The 19,840-nt window shown below is 37.1% G+C and overlaps 1 protein-coding gene across 3 annotated transcripts in view; it reads right to left on the reverse strand.

The window, feature by feature from the left end:
• LOC121383186 (G-protein-signaling modulator 2-like) overlaps positions 1 to 19,840 on the reverse strand; it is a 152,433-nt gene that overhangs the window by 44,263 nt on the left and 88,330 nt on the right. For all 3 annotated transcript variants that reach the window (XM_041513039.1, XM_041513040.1, XM_041513041.1), the window contains one exon: positions 13,468 to 13,603. In XM_041513039.1, the coding sequence (XP_041368973.1) occupies positions 13,468 to 13,603 (136 nt within the window). The remainder of the gene's footprint in view (positions 1 to 13,467; positions 13,604 to 19,840) is intronic.

Genomic DNA, 19,840 nt, shown 5'->3' on the forward strand with positions numbered 1-19,840 from the left:
ATTTATATATATATATATATATATATATATATATATATATATATATATATATATATATATATATATATATTACACACACACACACATGTACTGTGTTTTTGTAATGAAATCCTCAATGTGTCGGAGAAGTGAACATATGGCCTGGGTTATGGATTCCTTTATGTGTTATGGGTTACAAGAGTCAGACATTTAAAAACATCCCAGACATACTGCAGTCAATAAAATCTCCACCTGATTGGTTCAAATTAGCATGTGTTTATACAGGTAGACCTATTTATATATTTTCTCATAGAGAGAAGTGTGGAATGCAGAAATAGTACTCCCAGACATAGGTATGTTGGTTCCAAACGATTAAATATAGTTCAGGTCTTTCATTTTGTTCAAAGTAACAGGCTGCTTAATTACCTGTATTTAAAGGAAAGGAATATTTGCTGACACCGGAGCACATTTTAAACTCTGGCTATAATTAGTGTCTTCTGGTTATTTTTTCACTTGGTTTTTAGAGTAGAAACCTTGCTGTTAATTACCGTGTTGGTTATTCCTTTCAAAAATCAGCAAATGATCTTTGATATGCACCTACAGAACATAATTACAGGAAACGTGGTTTAGCATTGTGTCTTGATCTTCTGTGACAGTTTCAGACATCACTAAATTATTTATTCTTAGTTCTGTGCTTATATCCAATTAAGGTTCAAGCATGCTGTCTTGGGCACACACCTCAGCTATCTGGGCTGTCTGTCCAGGACAGTGGGTTAGTTGTTAGTGGTTAGTGAGAGAAAAAAGGGTGTAGTGGTCTTACACCTACCCACTTAGTCATTAAAACTTGCTCTGCATGGGTTGGAGTCAGTATTGGGCTGCGAACCCTGTACCTACCAGCCTTATGTCCGATGGCTTAACCACGACACCACCAAGGCTGGTTTAGTCGTCATTTGATATGACGGAACATGTTCGGGCCAGGATGAGACTGCCGTATAATGTGAATGAGTCGTGGCTCATATGACGCGACCGTCCAGTTGAGTTGCGTTGTCCAATGTGATCAATGCTTTACACTCCCAGTGAGTGCTCTTGTACTGAACCACATTCAAAGGATGCTGTTAAATATTAAGCACCTACCTAATACTGTAAATCAGGAATTGTTAGCGAATTTAGTGAGGCCATCCAAGATGTTAATATTTCATGATGCTAAATTCAAAGAGATGCACAACAGACAGTTCTGTTCCAAAAGAACTTTAATGTGATTGTTCTGTCAGTGATAAATTGAACAGACCACAATGGTAACATGTTACTCATTAAACAAAAATGATAGCAAATAATAATTATAGTTAGCATTATGTATGGTAATCCATCTACAGGTTACCACACAATATCAGGCCTTATAATAAGCATTATGTGTTGTAATCAATCTACAGGTTACAACACCATAGCAGGCTTTACAATAAGCATTGTGTGTGCTAATCCATCTACAGGTTACCACACAATATCAGGCCTTATAATAAGCATTATGTGTTGTAATCAATCTACAGGTTACCACACAATAGCAGGCTTTACAATAAGCATTATGTATGGTAATCCATCTACAGGTTACCACACAATATCAGGCCTTATAATAAGCATTATGTGTTGTAATCAATCTACAGGTTACAACACAATAGCAGGCTTTACAATAAGCATTGTGTGTGCTAATCCATCTACAGGTTACCACACAATATCAGGCCTTATAATAAGCATTATGTGTTGTAATCAATCTACAGGTTACAACACAATAGCAGGCTTTACAATAAGCATTATGTATGGTAATCCATCTACAGGTTATCACACAATATCAGGCTTTACAATAAGCATTATGTATGGTTATGTATGGTAATCCATCTACAGGTTACCACACAATATCAGGCCTTACAATAAGCATTGTGTGTGCTAATCCATCTACAGGTTACCACACAATATTAGGCCTTACAATAAGCATTGTGTGTGCTAATCCATCTACAGGTTACCACACAATATCAGGCCTTACAATAAGCATTATGTGCTAATCCATCTACAGGTTACCACACAATATCAGGCCTTAAAATAAGCATTACGTGCTAATCCATCTACAGGTTACTACACAATATCAGGCCTTACAATAAGCATTGTGTGTGCTAATCCATCTATAGGTTACCAGCATTATGTGCTAATCCATCTACAGGTTACTACACAATATCAAGCCTTACAATAAGCATTGTGTGTGCTAATCCATCTACAGGTTACCACACAATATCAGGCCTTACAATAAGCATTGTGTGTGCTAATCCATCTACAGGTTACCACACAATATCAGGCCTTACAATAAGCATTACGTGCTAATCCATCTACAGGTTACTACACAATATCAGGCCTTACAATAAGCATTGTGTGTGCTAATCCATCTGCAGGTTACCACACAATATCAGGCCTTACAATAAGCATTACGTGCTAATCCATCTACAGGTTACCACAAAATATCAGGCCTTACAATAAGCATTGTGTGTGCTAATCCATCTACAGGTTACCACACAATATCAGGCCTTAAAATAAGCATTACGTGCTAATCCATCTACAGGTTACTACACAATATCAGGCCTTACAATAAGCATTGTGTGTGCTAATCCATCTACAGGTTACCACACAATATCAGGCCTTACAATAAGCATTATGTGCACATTGTCTTACTGAGCGTTATTGTTTATGGATAAAAAATAATTCAAAATAAAGTTTTAGTGTTATTATTAGCCTGTATGATTCAAGTTAAATTATAAATATTGTCCGTTATTTCTTTTACGTTCATCTGGGTATGAAAAAAAAAAAAAAAAAACATCCACAAACTTATGTGAGAACAGCTTCGCTGATTTACACAGTTTGCGGGTGATTTTTTTTTTGGTTCATACTCTGACGAACGTAAAAGAAATAACAGATAATTCTTAGATTACGGATTAACCAAAAAGGAAATGGTTACTTGGATTTATTTTTGCGTAACCGATAAATGGGTCACGCAGATTTCTAATTCTCAGAGGGCTGTATGTGCCTGGTGCATGTACATGTATACTACAGGTTACGAAACATTTATGAAGTTTTACAACTGTCATTATTATTACTAAAAGAGGCGGGACATAGCCCAGTGGTACAGTGCTCGCTCGATGCGCGGTCGGTGTGGGATCAATCCCTGTCGGTGGGCCCATTGGGCAATTTCTTGTTCCAGCCAGTGCACCACGACTGGTATATCAAAGGCCATGGTATGTGCTACCCTGACTGTGGGATGGTGCATATAAAAGATCTCTTGCTGCTTATCAAAAAGAGTAGCCCATGAAGTGGCGACAGCGGGTTTCCTCTCTCAATATGTCTGATGTCATATAACCATAAATAAAATGTGTTGAGTGTGTCGTTAAATACATTTCCTTCGTTCCTATTATTACTAAATAATCTCAGCAATCAGGTGGATAGTATACTATGATTCATCAGCTGATTAAAAGTTTGCTTTGTTTAACAACACCACTAGAGCACATTGATTTATTAATAATCGGCTATTGGATGTCAATTTAGCACTTGGTAATTTGACATATAGTCTTAGCGAGGAAACTCACTACATTTTTTCATTAGTAGCAAGGGATCCTTTATATGCACCATCCCACAAACAGGATAGCACATACCATGACCTTTGATATACCAGTCATGGTGCACTAGCTGGAATAAGAAATAGCCCAATGGGCTCACCGACGGGGATCGATCCCAGACCAACTGTGCATCAAGAGGGCACTTTACCAGTGGGCTACGTCAAGTAAGCAGCATCTACATGTGTATCAAAAGTAAAAGAAATAATTATTTTCCACAGTCGGAAAGAGAAATAAAGACAATAAGACTTACAATAAGCCTTTGATATACCAGTCATGGTGCACTGGCTGGAATGAGAGACAGCCCAATAATCCACAGACGGCGATCAATCCTAGAACAACTGCGCATCAAGCGAGCACTTTACCACTGGGCTATGTCTCGCCCCCCATCAGCTGATTAGTGCTGGGGTTTCGATACTATGGCCAGAATCATACAAATGAGTTTTATTCACACAGAATATGGACCAGCTGTTTACAACAAACCAGTCTTCAACAGGAAAAGCAAGTGATCCTCTCCACACTAGGAGAGCAGAAAACTAACCGGCCTTGCAATAAAAAATATATTTGAAGCTTCATGTTATTCCTTACTGGCACGATTTCAGAAGAGTGATCTTCAACTCACCTTGATTTTGCTCATGGCCCAAACTGCATGCTGTGAACTCTGATGTTCCAAGTACGTGCAACAGGAATCAATTTTGGTCTAATTTGCCATTATTGTTTCCCTCCTAGTGGTGGCTGCCTTACGGCATCAGGTTTGTGACTGTGATTTATGACTGATGTGCTTGCAAGTAAGACCTCTAAAAGCACGAACCTGCCTACGATCCACACCTGATGCTGCTAATTGATTACATTTTGAGACAAGTTTATCAAAAGGAAAATTTTTTCAGTTTATCGGTTTATTGCCATAAAACCACCAACAGAGTAAATTAGTAGGATTTGGATATGTACATGTGTGTGTATGTGCATGTATGTGTGTGTATGTGCACGTATGTATGTGTATGTGCATGTATGTATGTGTGTGTGCATGTATGTGTGTGTGTGTGTGTGCATGTATGTGTGTGTGTGTGTGTATGTGCATGTATATTATATTTTAAGTAGCCACCTGAATGTTTATATAAAAAAAAACATGCACTCATGAATCACTGGGGGTGGGATTTAGCTCAGTCAGTTCAGTGCTCGCTTGAAGTGCTTGCGTCACAGGATCGAACCACCTCGGTGGATTCATTCAGCTAATTGTAGTTTTTTTCTCGTTCTAACCAGTGCACCACAACTGGACAACAGCCGTGGTATGTGCTTTCCTGTCTGTGGGAATGTGCATCTAAAAGATAACTTGCTTCATTAGGAAAAATGTAGTGGGTTTCCTCTGATGACTATAAGTCAGAATTACCAAATGTTTGACATCCAATAGCCAGTGATTAATTAATCAATGTGATCCAGTCATTAAACAAAACAAACTTCATGAATCACTGTTAAATAGTCAAGCTTATATTAGTAGCCACCTAAATGTTCATATAAAAAAGTTACCTCCTAAAACTTGCTCCTTAAGATAAATCATTTATAATGTTTTAGGAGAATTTTAAGGTGGTCTCTCAAACCAGAATGGCGAGATTCCACTGTCGGTAGAGTGCTCTCCTGAGGTGCTTGAGGTGAAGGGGTGAAGGGGTGAAGGATTGAACCCCCTCGATGGACCCATTCTCTGGTTTCCCTTCCACCTCAACCACAGCCTCAGGACAACATCAAAGGTCATGGTATGTGCTGTCCATTCAAAATGTCCACCACCTCGGCTGTACTTTACATATGACCACATATCATCGAGTCTTATTGTCTTTATTTCTCTTTCCGATTGTGGAAAATAATCATTTCATTTCATGTAGATGCTGCTTACTTGACGTAGCCCACTGGTAAAGTGCAAGCTTGATGCACAGTTGGTCTGGGATTGATCCCCGTCGGTGAGCCCATTGGGCTATTTCTCATTCCAGCTAGTGCACCATGACTGGTATATCAAAGGTCATGGTATGTGCTATCCTGTCTGTGGGATGGTGCATACAAAAGATCCCTTGCTACTAATGGAAAAATGTAGCGGGTTTCCTCTCTAAGACTAGGCTATATGTAAAAATTACCAAATGTTTGACATCCAGTGCTCTAGTGGTGTCATTGAACAAACAAAACCAAAAAAAATTTCCAGAACTGATCATACTAGGGAAGCAGGATACATGTTTTTTTAATACACATACACCACACACTGGGGGAGCAGGATACATGTTTTTTAATACACACACACCACACACTGGGGGGAGCAGGATAAAAAAATTTAATACACCACACACTGGGGGAGCAGGATATATGTTTTTTTTAATACACACACCACACACTGGGGGAACAGGATATATGTTTTTTTTAATACACACACCACACACTGGGGGAGCAGGATACATGTTTTTTAATACACACACCACACACTGGGGGAGCAGGATACATGTTTTTTTAATACACACACCACACACTGGGGGAGCAGGATACATATTTTTTAATACACACACCACACACTGGGGGAGCAGGAGACATGTTTTTTAATACACACACCACACACTGGGGGAGCAGGAGACATGTTTTTTAATACACACACCACACACTGGGGGAGCAGGAGACATGTTTTTTAATACACACACCACACACTGGGGGAGCAGGAGACATGTTTTTTAATACACACACCACACATAAAATAAATTTCATCTAAGAACCAAAACTGCAGAATGCCTCTGAGAATTGTAGATTTCCATAAATAATTCTGGGGTAACCCAATTTATCTTGCTTAACCCATTACGATCATGTAAATCATGTCCTAAATTTAAATGCATGAATGAAAAACAGATTGCACAAAATTCTTTTTTTCTTCAAAAAATAAAATGAAAACGAAACAGCTAGTTGTTCTTGCAATGATCAGAAGTCTGCAACCAGACATAAAATAATAATCACCATGCCTCCCACCTCACCCATGCGATCAATTCTCAAACAGCCCTAACCAAATAGTAATTCCAGATAATATTATGTATTGCCATCTCGCCATATCAATCAAAGAAAGGAACACGTTTCCAGCCAGACCATACCAAGCTGCTACACCGTTTGGCAGGAGGATAATAGCAAGTGTAGTGGCGCGAAGATTTATTCCAGAGCAAGCACTTAAATTTCAAATTATGCATTTAGGTGTCATGAACAGTCATTACAATAATTATTTCCACTGACATACGAGTCCGTAATTACGAAAGAGGCCAATATAAGTATAGAAAATCGCTTGCATAAAACTCTGGAAGTGGCAGACAGTAGATTCCCCCCCCCCCCCCCCCCCCCCCATTGTAGATATTTCCTGTGTAGCCATGACGTTTAATTGGTAAGTCACTAAATGGTACACTTGTTAATGATAATAAACATGGGGGTGATTACAGAATCATATAATATACCATATTACACACACTAAATCGTTACACTTTAACTTCAGTTTAAAGTATCTTTAAAACTTCAGAAAGAGAAAAACTAATTTTTGGACATCACAAATGTATTCATGTATTATTAATAATGATGAAATGAATGGTAAAACCACAGCATTTTCTTCTTGGTATTGGACTACTTAACCCCCCCCCCCAACCTACCCGCCCCCCCAAAGAAAAAAAAACTAAACTAAACAAACAACAACAACAAACAACCCCCCAAAACCCACATAAGTGCTCCATGCTTGTTATCAGTTAAGCTACATGTATTTATCTCTAGCCAGGTAGCTCATCCATAATCATATCCTTTGGAACTATATTACAGAGTGCTGAAATAATATGAGTATATAGTATAAGCTCAAGCACTGTATGGTCCGCTAGTGTTCACCTGTCCATTAGTGTAACAATGAACACTAGCGGTTGCATTGTTGACCGCTAGTGTAATAATTTAAAATGTTACAGTAACAGTCAACACAGTCGACTAACTTTACTACATCGACCGTTAGGGTGTCCTTTTCACAAATATTCTAATATTCTAATATCTTCTATCTTCAAGGACCATAATTTTGTCATGAAACTCAAACTGTGTCTGTAACTCCACATGATATATACAAACTTCCAGCTCAATATCTTTACGCATTGCAAAGAAAAGTCTAGGAAAAGGCTGACGGACAGACTGACAGATGTTGGAGACAAAACCTATAGTCCCCTCCGGTTAGGCTGGTAGAGGACTACTAAACACCCTTGAAAAAGTAAAGTTTGTTTTATTTAATGACGCCACTAGAGCACATTGATTTTTATCTTATCATCGGCTATTGACTAAAACACCCTTAAATTCTTTCTTGTACAACAATAGGTTTTGATAATGAATTTTTTTTTTTTTATTATTTGTTGCAGTGCGATATTGAATATGATGTGATGTTTTTTTCGCATTTCATTGATATAAATTGACTAAATCAAAATAATGTCCAACATCAAAACCAGTTATGTGAACACTGCATTGTCGACCGTTAGTGTTCATATTGTTACACTAGCGGTCAACATTGCAACCGCTAGTGTTCATTGTTACACTATAGTGGACAGGTGAACACTAGCGGACCCTACAAAGCACACAATTATGAATTATAAAACTTTTTTATATACATATTTTTTTAATCCAGCCATGCTACTGTTTAGGACTCCAGCTGTTTCCTTTGTAGACTAATCAGCTATGAAGTAAAATCCCAGTGACAGTCGATAATTGTTTGATGCTGGAAACATTTATATCTTTATGATGAAAATTGTCTATTCCCTGTGTGTCGGATTTTAATTGTGTTACATCCGTCATGTTCTTGTTCTTGTCATGTACTTCATGTGATTGCTCGCCTAGCACCATATTTCAGGAGAGTGATCTTTAGTTTGCCTTAATTTTGCTCATGGTGAACACTGGTTTAAGATAAGTGTCAGAACTAGTGTATTCTTAGGCCAAACAAAATAATAGTTGTGGTTCTGATTGCCCGACCATCACTAGAATAAACATGCAACCATATTTTTTTTAAAAAGAAAATAACCCTTTTTTTTATTTTCCGACCGACTGAGTCTAAATTGTTATTATTAACAAGCAAATTTTAAAAAAACGTTGACAATTATATTGCGTTCTGTTTGCTCTCATAATACATGCATGCTAAGGTTTCTGCCAGAAGAAATTTTTGGGTATGGCACTAAGGAATAGAATATATTTACAATGTGTGTGCTGAATGTAACCAGTTGGTAGGGAGTATGGTGGGGGTGGGGAGGCTTCCCCAAGAAAGAAAATGGGTTAGGTTTAGGATTAGGGTTAAGAAAATCATATAGTAATGATAAAGAGTCATTAATTTTGTCAAAAGACCAACTTAATAAATTAAAATCTGCAAACAAATTTGGGCATGGTGCCATACCCGTTTTACCCTCTGACAGAAAACCTGCATGCATATCTTAATATAAGATACCTATATACTAAATAATTTGCCTTTAAAAAAAAAAAAAAAAAAAAAAAAAAGATTTGAGTCTACCTATATGTTTATTAATCTGAGTGAAGGTAAGAGAGCTAAATGGGAGCTCAAAAATGATCAATGTAAAGGTATTTAACGTCAAACATAGGATTGTTGTATTAGAGTGATAATCTTTGACTACCGTTTGGTAGGCAGCGATTGCGCAGACTTTGTATACATGTAGATTGGTCTCTATCTGTAAGAGCGTGTTTATAACTATCCAAATGTGTCTAGCTCTCTTACCGTCACAATACTGGAGCTACATATACTTTATTTTGGCATTTTCACGTTTTAACACACACACACACACACACACACACACACACACACACACACACTCACACACACACTCACACTCACACACACACACACACACACACACTCTCCCTCGCTCTCTCTCTCTGTCTCTCTCTCTGTCTCTCTCTCTCCTCTCTCTCGCCCAAAGACGGGAATCGATCCTAGACAGCAATAAACCAAGTTTAACTAATCTAGGACTTACAGTTACTGTGAAATGGATAGAAATGCTAAAACTTAATGTTGAATTAAAATGCAAATGTGGACAACACCTCCATCAGAACAGTAATATCTACATGTACAGTGAAACCTCTCAAAACCAGACCCTCTGTAAACCGGAATACCCTCAAAACCAGACATTTTTTTACGGCCCCTTTTTAAATATCTGTACTGAAGAGAACCTATCTAAACCGGATACCTCTTAAAACCAGACTTTTTACTCAGTGACGAGTGTATCCGGTTAAAACAGAGGAGTTTCACTGTATATTTCACCTTTTGACTTGGTTGAGGCAAAACAAAAACAGAGCATTTACTTAGTATGCCGTAAATTGTATAAAACACTCAAAGAGATTAAACAGGGCACTTATCGCACTGTGGATGGTATGAAACGTTTAGAGATTCTGAGATCAGATTTAATTGACTGTCACATTCAGTCAAATATTTACACTTTATTCATGATTTGCTATGATAATATTGGCAGAACGTTCAAAACAGCTCATTGTCCAACAATGCAGCATGCTGTACAAATGAAGGCCAGACAGAAATAACCTGTACCCTGTACCAGCCACAATTGGACATGTTTTTTGTCAATAATCCCAGATTGGCTTGATATAAAAAGAAAAGGAAACCTGTTTTTGAATAGGGCTTCTAGATTATGATAGCCCCACTCCCATGGCTAGTAATATTCAATGTTGGGCTAGTAAATAACTACTATCACCATGCCAGACAGGGCTTCTAGATTATGGTAGCCCCACTCCCATAGCTAGTAATATTCAATGTTGGGCTAGTAAATAACTACTATTGCCATGCCCAACGGCTAGTGAAAAAAAGGTTGCTTTTAAGTCCATTTTGTAAATATGAATATCCTGCCCCCATCCTCAGCCCCAATCTTAGTGTTTTTAAGTTCTATATCTCTCTTTCAGTGACATCCGATTATTGCTATTAGTAAAATTGTGTTAACTTAAAGTAGGGCTAGTGAATTTTTAATCATGGCTAGTGCATGTTTTTAATCGCTGATCCCATGGCTAGTGGATTTTATAAAAATTCTAGAAGCCCTGTTGAAGTAACAGAAATGTTCAAAAATTTTCTGCTATTTGTAAAACCATAAAAATAAAACAGAAATACGTCCTCATAGTGGAGAATGTTGTTTGATTATGGAGTTTGGAATTATATTTTCTTAGTTTCTTGGTTTGTTTATCCTATTAACTTGTGTACTTAGTTTATGATCCTTAGATCAGTTGGCAATGCCAAGATTGGGGAGCCTTGTCAACTCATTGTTAAACTAGTCACCAGCATTTAACCACCATTTCAAGTTCAGCTTCATGACTGTTAATCAATTTCCAATAATAATGTCACTGGCTATTTTTCACAAGAAACAGGTTTTCTAATAGTTTGAAAATGGTGGATTATAAGACTCCATCATATGTTGTCATGTGGGATAGCATAGGTGTAGGAAGTGGGGTGGGGTGGCGGCATGTGCCCTCTGCCCACACACTTTCTTGATCCAGTAGCAGCAGCAATGGTTTATATATATTTATATACATATATATGTGTGTGCCTCCCTTCCCCAACACTTTTTGGCACCTTCCTGCTGAGGGTGTACTTTTTCTATCCTACATGACTGCATATGATGGGAGTCCTTTTTTCTCATTCATTCAGTAAATAAACTATTATTTTACATGAACAAAGATGGCTGAAAAACAGTACATGTAACTTTTTTTATTTGACCATTTTATTTGGTCACTACTGAGGGTGTACTTTTTCTTATATGACCGTACTAGACAATAAGAGAAAATGGTTTTAATCTTCATTCTTTAGATTTAAAAAATAGTTCTACCCTTATGGGGAAAAAACTAATTATGAAAATGGTTTATTTAACGACGCACTCAACACATTTTATTTTACGGTTATATGGCGTCGGACATATGGTTAAGGACCACACAGATATTGAGAAGAAACCCGCTGTCACCACTTCATGTGCTACTCTTTCGATTAGCAGCAAGGGATCTTTTATATGCATCATCCCATAGACAGGATAGCACATACCACAGCCTTTGTTGTACCAGTCGTGGTGCACTGGCTAAAGCGAGAAATAGCGCAATGGGCCCACTGACAGGGATCGATCCCAAACCGACCGCGCATCAAGCGAGTGTTTTACCACTGGGCTACGTCTTGCCCCCTTGCTGGAAATAAAGACAGCACTGGGTGAAGGAAGGGTTGGGGACAGTGTGAAAAACTGAAGATCTCCTAGATGTATTTTAGAGTATTATGGTATCAAAATATGACAGAATCTTAAGCTAAATAGCAAATGAGAAAATCATACATACATATGATGGTGGGGGTGGTGGTTTTAGCAGGTGAATATTTATATTACTTGCTAGGTCCAGAAAATTGACTGCTTTTTGCAGGCCGCTATTTTAAAACCTGACATTAAAATTTCACCAATTCTTAGCAAACATTTATTTTTAATTGCAAAATATCTGCAGATTTACAATTTGTCAGGGAGCCCAATACTCCCAACACTAATGTCAGACTCCCCAATGCTTATGTCATTTTAGTGTCTGATGGTCTTCTGCACAAATGATAGAAAAATGCAAACCATAATCATGTATGTTTGCATTTAATTGGGGTTTTTTAAAGTGCTGTTTTGAATGTGGTACTTGGATTGTGTTGTCACTGGACTGGTGACAGGCTCGCTATCAATTCAAACAGTCGTCTTATGGCTCTTTCATTTTTCATTTAAAAATTGGGCACTGAGAACCAGTAATTTTGACTGACTATAATATATCATCATTTTGACTACCTATAATATATCATTTTGAAAATGAAGTCACTATGATATATATCTGACCAGTACCAGTATTCATACATCAAGATACATACGATTTTCACTTGGTTCATGTATTGTTTTTAAAAAGTAACCACGATATCTTCATTAAACACACATAATGCAAACACACATATAATGTCATATTATACTTACAGATGAGAAACATTTAATCAAATTGTGCTATCCTGGAAACCAGTAATTTATTCAGGAATATTTTTTTAGATGAGATTGGGAAAATTTGCCTAACTTAATCATACCTGGGATGTTTTTTAGGCCACTGAATGATGCAATGTACCACTATTAAATTAATTTATCACAACAGATATAATTACACAAATATTTACATTTCAAATTGGGATTTTTTTGGAAGAGATTTATGTTTGGTTCTGCAGAATACCTGGATAAATCACTAGAGTTATACAGCGACTTAGAAAAGGAAAATGGGTGAGGAGGTGGGGGGGGGGGGGGGAGTGTTGGCACTGCAGAATAAATCTGGATAAATCGCTGGAGCTATACAATGACTTGGAAAAGGAAAGTGGGTGGGTGGGGGAGGGGTGTTGGTACTGCAGAATGTCTCGATAAATCCCTGGAGTTATACAGCGACTTGGAAAAAGGAGGGGGGGGGGGAGGGGGAGAGAGAAGTTGGTACTGCAGAATGCCTGGATAAATCCCTGGAGTTACACAGTGACTTGGAAAAAAGGAAGGGGGTGGGGTGGGGAGGGGTGTTTGTACTGTAAAATGCCTGGATAAATAGCTGGAATTATACAGTGACTTGGAAAAAAGGGAAAGGGGGATGAATGGGAGGGGTGTTCCTTCCAATTTATACAAATTACAATGATAACAACAATAAAAAAAAAACAAAGCACCTACAGGCAGATGCACTACAGCTGCTAATCGGCAGCACTTATTACCTATAACCGTAGTGGCTATAACTGTGTGATTGTTGCGAGAATCATGCATTACTGAGTTAATTGACAAACCACCAAGCTAATCAATGGGCCTACCTTATCGGCCATCTCCCGCGAGAGGTCTAAATGTCGCACACAGCATGCAATCGCCTCATCAAATTTACAGAGTACTTTGAGCGTATTCCCCAGGTTTCCACTTGCCTTCGCTTCACCCATTTTGTCTGACAGAGCCCTGAAATTAAATATATAGCTCTGCGATTAATCATTAGCACCAGAGGCACCTGCTGTCACAGTGTTGGTTATCGCTACGGATAAGGAAAATACCGTATATTTGTATTGATGTTTTCCAACTGATATATACAAAACGCTGCAGCACACAAGTAAAAGAATACATGTATAAGCAATTAACTACCACATGTACGCATATGTCTACATTGTACATGGGTAACTAAAGACATCCTCAAAGAGCTATATATAGTATAATTGGTTAGGTGGAAAAGGATAATTATAATGAAAAAAAAAGAAAAAAAAAATTTGTTTTGTTTAACGACAGCACTAGAGCAAGTTTATTTATTTATCAAACATTTAGTAATTCTGACATTTAATCTTAGACAGGAAATCCACTATATATATATATATATATATATATATATATATATATATATATATATATATATATACACATATATATATATATATATATTTTTTTTTTAGAGAGAGAGAGAGAGAGAGAGAGAGAGAGAGAGAGAGAGAGAGAGAGAGAGAGAGAGAGAGAGAGAGAGAGAGAGAGAGAGAGAGAGAGAGAGAGAGAGTGAGAGGTTATTACCAGTGTTTTTTGGTTTCGTCAATATCATATATTAGGAATAAAAATTGTATTATGCGAGCCTCTGGCGAGCATAATACATTATTTTTATTCCTAATATATGATATTGACAATACGGAAATACACGAGGGTAATAATCTCTTTATCATATAAGCTCAAATGTAATACAATGTGTTTTTGTAAACTGTACACGCAACTTTAATTCCAGTCCGCCATTACTAGATATTCAAATGACGTAAGAATATGTGGCGCGGTGTATTTTTGAATGGAAATGACGTCAAATTCGAATGATGTCAGTCCTTACATCAAAATAAAGTTATGCCTAATGTTTTTTGTTTTCTGAACGCTGGACAGCTTTCAGTGTCAAATTGCCATTGAAATTTTTTTATTTGATGACTATGACCACAACTGGTATATCAAAGTTTCGATTCAAAGTCTGTGTTATGTGTTGTCCTGTCCATGGAAATGTGCTAACAAAAGTCCCTTGGTGACATTGAAAACATAAAACGAGTTTCCTCAAAGTCTACATGTTATTATTAATGTTAGAATTATTAAGTGTTTGACATGTTATAATTGATAATCAATGAATCAATGTGCTCTAGTAGTATCACCGAATAAAACAAAATTTAACTCTATATATATATACAATGTATATCTATATTTTTCTATATATCAGGAACTAGGGTAAAAGTCTTTAACACAAATCCTTTATACATATATATCAGTATATACATGTATTCCAGCTAAATTATGCATTGGGTCACGTTAAAAAAAGAAAGAAAAAAAGTTTGTTTTGTTTAATGACACCACTAGAGCACATTGCTTTATTAATCATCGGCTATTGGATTCAAACATTTGGTAATTTTGACATAGTCTTAGAGAGGAAACCTGCTACATTTTTCCATTAGTGTATCAAGAGATCTTTTATATGCACAATCTCACAGACAGGATAGCACATACCACTGCCTTTGATATACCAGTCAAGGTGCACTGGATGGAACGAGAAATAACCCAATGGGCCCACCGATGGAAATCGATCCCAAACCGACCATACATCAAGCGAGTGCTTTACCACTGGGCTACGTCCCCTCCTGGGTCACGTTAAAAAGGACTAGAGATTACAGTCACTCACTAGACCGGTTCTTTAACCTAATGATAAATGAATGTGATATATTAGAAGATGATGGTACCAGTTAACTGATTTGGAAGCTGTCAGTCCTCCTGAACACACCACTGATTACAATGTTCAGTACTAGCTATTTAGTATTAATGAACTTATACAACCATGTTCATAACACATGACTGCAAGACAAGCAGACCACATCCAGATACCTTTAGATATTTTAATTATAATTCGAAATTTTAGAATACAATAATGGAAATCAGGGATTTGGAAATGATTAATAACATGATGTAGCAGATTATTTCATCTGTCATAAATATTTCTCTAATGACACCTTTGCACATTATTTAATCAGCTGCAATGTAAAGTGTGATATTAAATGATAGAAGAAACCTGCTATTATCACAACAGGCTGATGTTTACAAGGATCAGCAAGGAGCCTTTTACAAGCAAACTCCCACAGACGGGATGGTGCATGACAATTTTAATACAGGTTTTTCATATACCACTATTACCAGCCATGCAGCACTAATCCGAACAGAATAGAACTCAATAGGACCACCAGGGGGAATATATCCTAAAGCTTGCTGCACTCCAGTAAGCTAGTTAACCATTATTAGTCTCTGGATCAATTTTGTTTTTTATTAATTAAAAAACAACAAAACAAAACAATTTGGCAATGTATCTTGTCCATATATTAACAAAATCGGATACATTTTGTACGTTTATTTGTCTAACCAAAGGAATGCTATGATAAATTACTGATTACCATAATTACATGTAAATCTGTTTTTATCTTTTAAAAAAATTAAATTTCTAAAAATGTCCTGGAACCATTACCCACTTGTACATGCATGGGCATGGTAATCTTGACAAACTAATAGCTACTGTAACAATAGTGTTCGAGATTAACGGTATCCCGATATCCAGAATTTAATTTTGGATACCAGACTTCAAGAACCCAGTATCCCACCGGGATACCATATAATGGTTTTTTTTTTTTTTTTAATCCTGCGTTTTTTTTTTTTGCTGAAACAATGAAAGTCGTCATTTACTGTTAAAGTTAATTAACAGTATTTTCGAGCTCGTACCCGTTCTAATTCTAATCCGTAACAATATTTCCCCCAACTCGTACACAGTCTAATGCTACACTGGATCAATAGCGGCGTAGCAATAGACTGAGAACTGCTAAGTTGCTATTGTTTTTGTTGGATGTTTCCTCCCTTCAAATTTTATTTGGGATATTGATTCCACATCTGCAGAAAATTGATACAGGCAGGTTTATCATTAGTAATGTCAGAAACACTTATAGATTACTGCTAAATATTAGTTTACATCAGTATTACACAAAAATAGATGTACATGTAGCAAATCTTTTTGCCAATTCAATCTGATTGTGAATTTCACGAATTCTGCGATTTCGATTGCGGCACAGCAATATAGACTGGGAACGTCCAAGTTTGTTACAATGTTATTTATGAATTTCATTTAAGTGGGATACTAAATTCTCAGATTTTGAAATATTAGTATCCAAATGGGATACTGCCCAAATATTTTAATCTCGAACACTGAAAAATCTATTTTAACCTTCTGACTACTGCAGGCGAGATATCTCGCCCGACGTCACGTCAGTCGATATACTGTACACTGTATACAGTGCATTCCCCAATTCATATTTCCCGCCGTTTTGCACACGACACTCACCGGAAACGGAAATATAATTAAAGAAAAAAGATTTTTTTTCAAAATGGTGGTTTTTGTTTAGATTTTTTCAATTGAAAATACCTTGAAATTTTGAGTTCAAAAAGTGGTTTTCGGCAAGTATTTTCGCTTGACAACAATGGCGGCACGTCGCGGTAATTTTCAGGAATCGATAGCTGATTGTGACAGCTAATTTGATAATAAATTTGATTGTTTTACCAACAACGAAAATTACCAAATATTGCAATATGAATCGTAGTTCGGGTTTTAAAAAAAATTCTGGTCAGAAAACCACTGTTATCGGGAATAATGGACATAAATACTGGACAGCTGGCCACAAATGCCCGTAAGTAAACGGAACTTTTTCGATTTTTTGCCTAATTTTAATCACCATTAGCCGATCTAAAATAATAAAAATTACAAAAAAAGACACGAAAATAATACTTACCGATTCATATATGAACTTTATTTCATGTATTTATGAAACATTTAAGTGAATATATGTGAGTAAAAATTATAAACTTGTACCCACTCAACGTGGTTTTTGTTAAAAATTAATCCAGTAGTCTAAAGGTTAATAACATAAACACTTGATGTGGCCAGGACATCTAAATTGAGTTCAGTTCTTCTCTGCTCTGCTCATTTAAGGTTCAAGCATTCTGTCCTGGGCATACATACAAACTTAACTATCTGGGTTGAAAATTAGCAGTTGCCCGATTACCCAAATAAACCTTTTTTGGCAAAGAAAGAAAGAAAGAAAGAAATGTTTTATTTAATGATGCACTCAACACATTTTATTTACGGTTATATGGCATCAGACATATGGTTAAGGACCACACAGATATTGAGAGAGGAAACCCACTGTCGCCACTTCATGGGCTACTCTTTTCAATTAGCAGTAATGAATCTTTTATATGCACTATCCCACAGACAGGGTAGTACATACCACAGCCTTTGATATATCAGTCATGGTGCACTGGGTGGAATAAGAAATAGTCCAATGGGTCCACCAATGGGGATTGATCCCAGAACGACCGTGCATCAAGCTAGTGCTTTACCACTGGGCTACGTCCCGTCCCTTTTTTGGCAAAGAGTGACTACACATTTTAAAAAGATAGTCTGTTGAGCAGGCATCAGTGTTAGACAAATGTTTTTTTTCCAACAGAAATATACATATATATACGTGGCTTAATGCTTAATGCGATCATTGAGGGATAATAAAATTTGTACAGCCAGTAACAATTCATTTTAAGTTACATTATTGCAACCCACAATTTTAAAAGTTAAATTTCAAACTTGGGTGTAGCTGTATAACACCTATCCAATGAACTGTGCACACATTCTGGGCTGAAGCCTTCACCAAGATATGAACTCAGTACCTGTTTACCCGAAATCCAATGACTTGATTCCTCTGCCATGGAGAGCAGTGCAAAATGAAAAGTGAAAGTTAATAAACACTAGAGTAGCAAACTTGAGATGGACTACGAGCAGATGTTACATTATTTCACAGAATATCCCTGTCCTCGATTGGAATCAAGTGTTTATTATTGTCCACCCTGCAATGACCTCAAAAATCAACGATCAGAGATGTCAGAGCAGACAACTGACTTCAGAATACACAGTCACATTCAACTATAGCAGAGGACTTCAGTGGTAATCACAGATCAGAGATGTTAGACCAGACACTTGACTGTAGAATACACAGTCAAGTCCAACTGTAGCAGAGGACACCAGTGCTAATCACAGATCAGAGATGTTAGACCAGACACTTGACTGTAGAATACACAGTCAAGTCCAACTATAGCAGAGGACACAACTATAACAGAGGACACCAGTGCTAATCACATATCAGAGATGTTAGACCAGACACTTGACTGTAGAATACACAGTCATGTTCAACTATAGCAGAGAACACCAGTGCTAATCACAGATCAGAGATGTTAGACCGGATACTTACTTCAGAATACACAGTCAAGTTCAACTATAGCAGAAGACACCAGTGCTAATCACAGATCAGAGATGTTAGACCAAACATTGACTTCAGAATACACAGTCAAGTTCAACTATAGCAGAGGACAGCAGTGCTAATCACAGATCAGAGATGTTAGACCAGACATTGACTTCAGAATACAGTCAAGTTCAACTATAGCAGAGGACACCAGTGCTAATCACAGATCAGAGATGTTAGACCAGACACTTGACTGTAGAATACACAGTCATGTTCAACCATAGTAGAAGACGCCAGTGCTAATCACAGATCAGAGATGTTAGACCAGACATTGACTTCAGAATACACAGTCAAGTTCAACTATAGCAGAGGACACCAGTGCTAATCACAGATAAGTTCAACTATAGCAGAGGACACCAGTGCTAATCACAGATAAGTTCAACTATAGCAGAGGACACCATGCAGTGGCTTGTTCAGGAGGGCCAGCATTCACGGTTGCTTGCTAGATTGGTTTTTGTGACTAATGTTAGATGAATGTGATACAGGATAGAAAATAATGGTACCAGTCACTGGCTTGGGATATCACAGTACTATAGTTCTGAATTGAACATTATGTCAAAAACACAGTAAACACTGTCAAACTTTTAAAAATATGTGCACACATCTACTTTGATAAAGTGTGTTTTGTTTAACGACACTACTAGGGCACATTGATTTATTAATCATCGTTTATTGGATGTCAAACATATGGTCATTTTAACACAGTCATAGAGAGGATACCCACTACAATTTTCCCATTAGTAACAAGGGATCTTTTATATGCACCATCCCACAGATAGGATAGCACATACCACGGCCCACCGACAGGGATCAA

The sequence above is a fragment of the Gigantopelta aegis genome, chromosome 10 (genome assembly GCF_016097555.1).
Source record: "Gigantopelta aegis isolate Gae_Host chromosome 10, Gae_host_genome, whole genome shotgun sequence".
Classification (NCBI taxonomy): domain Eukaryota; kingdom Metazoa; phylum Mollusca; class Gastropoda; order Neomphalida; family Peltospiridae; genus Gigantopelta; species Gigantopelta aegis.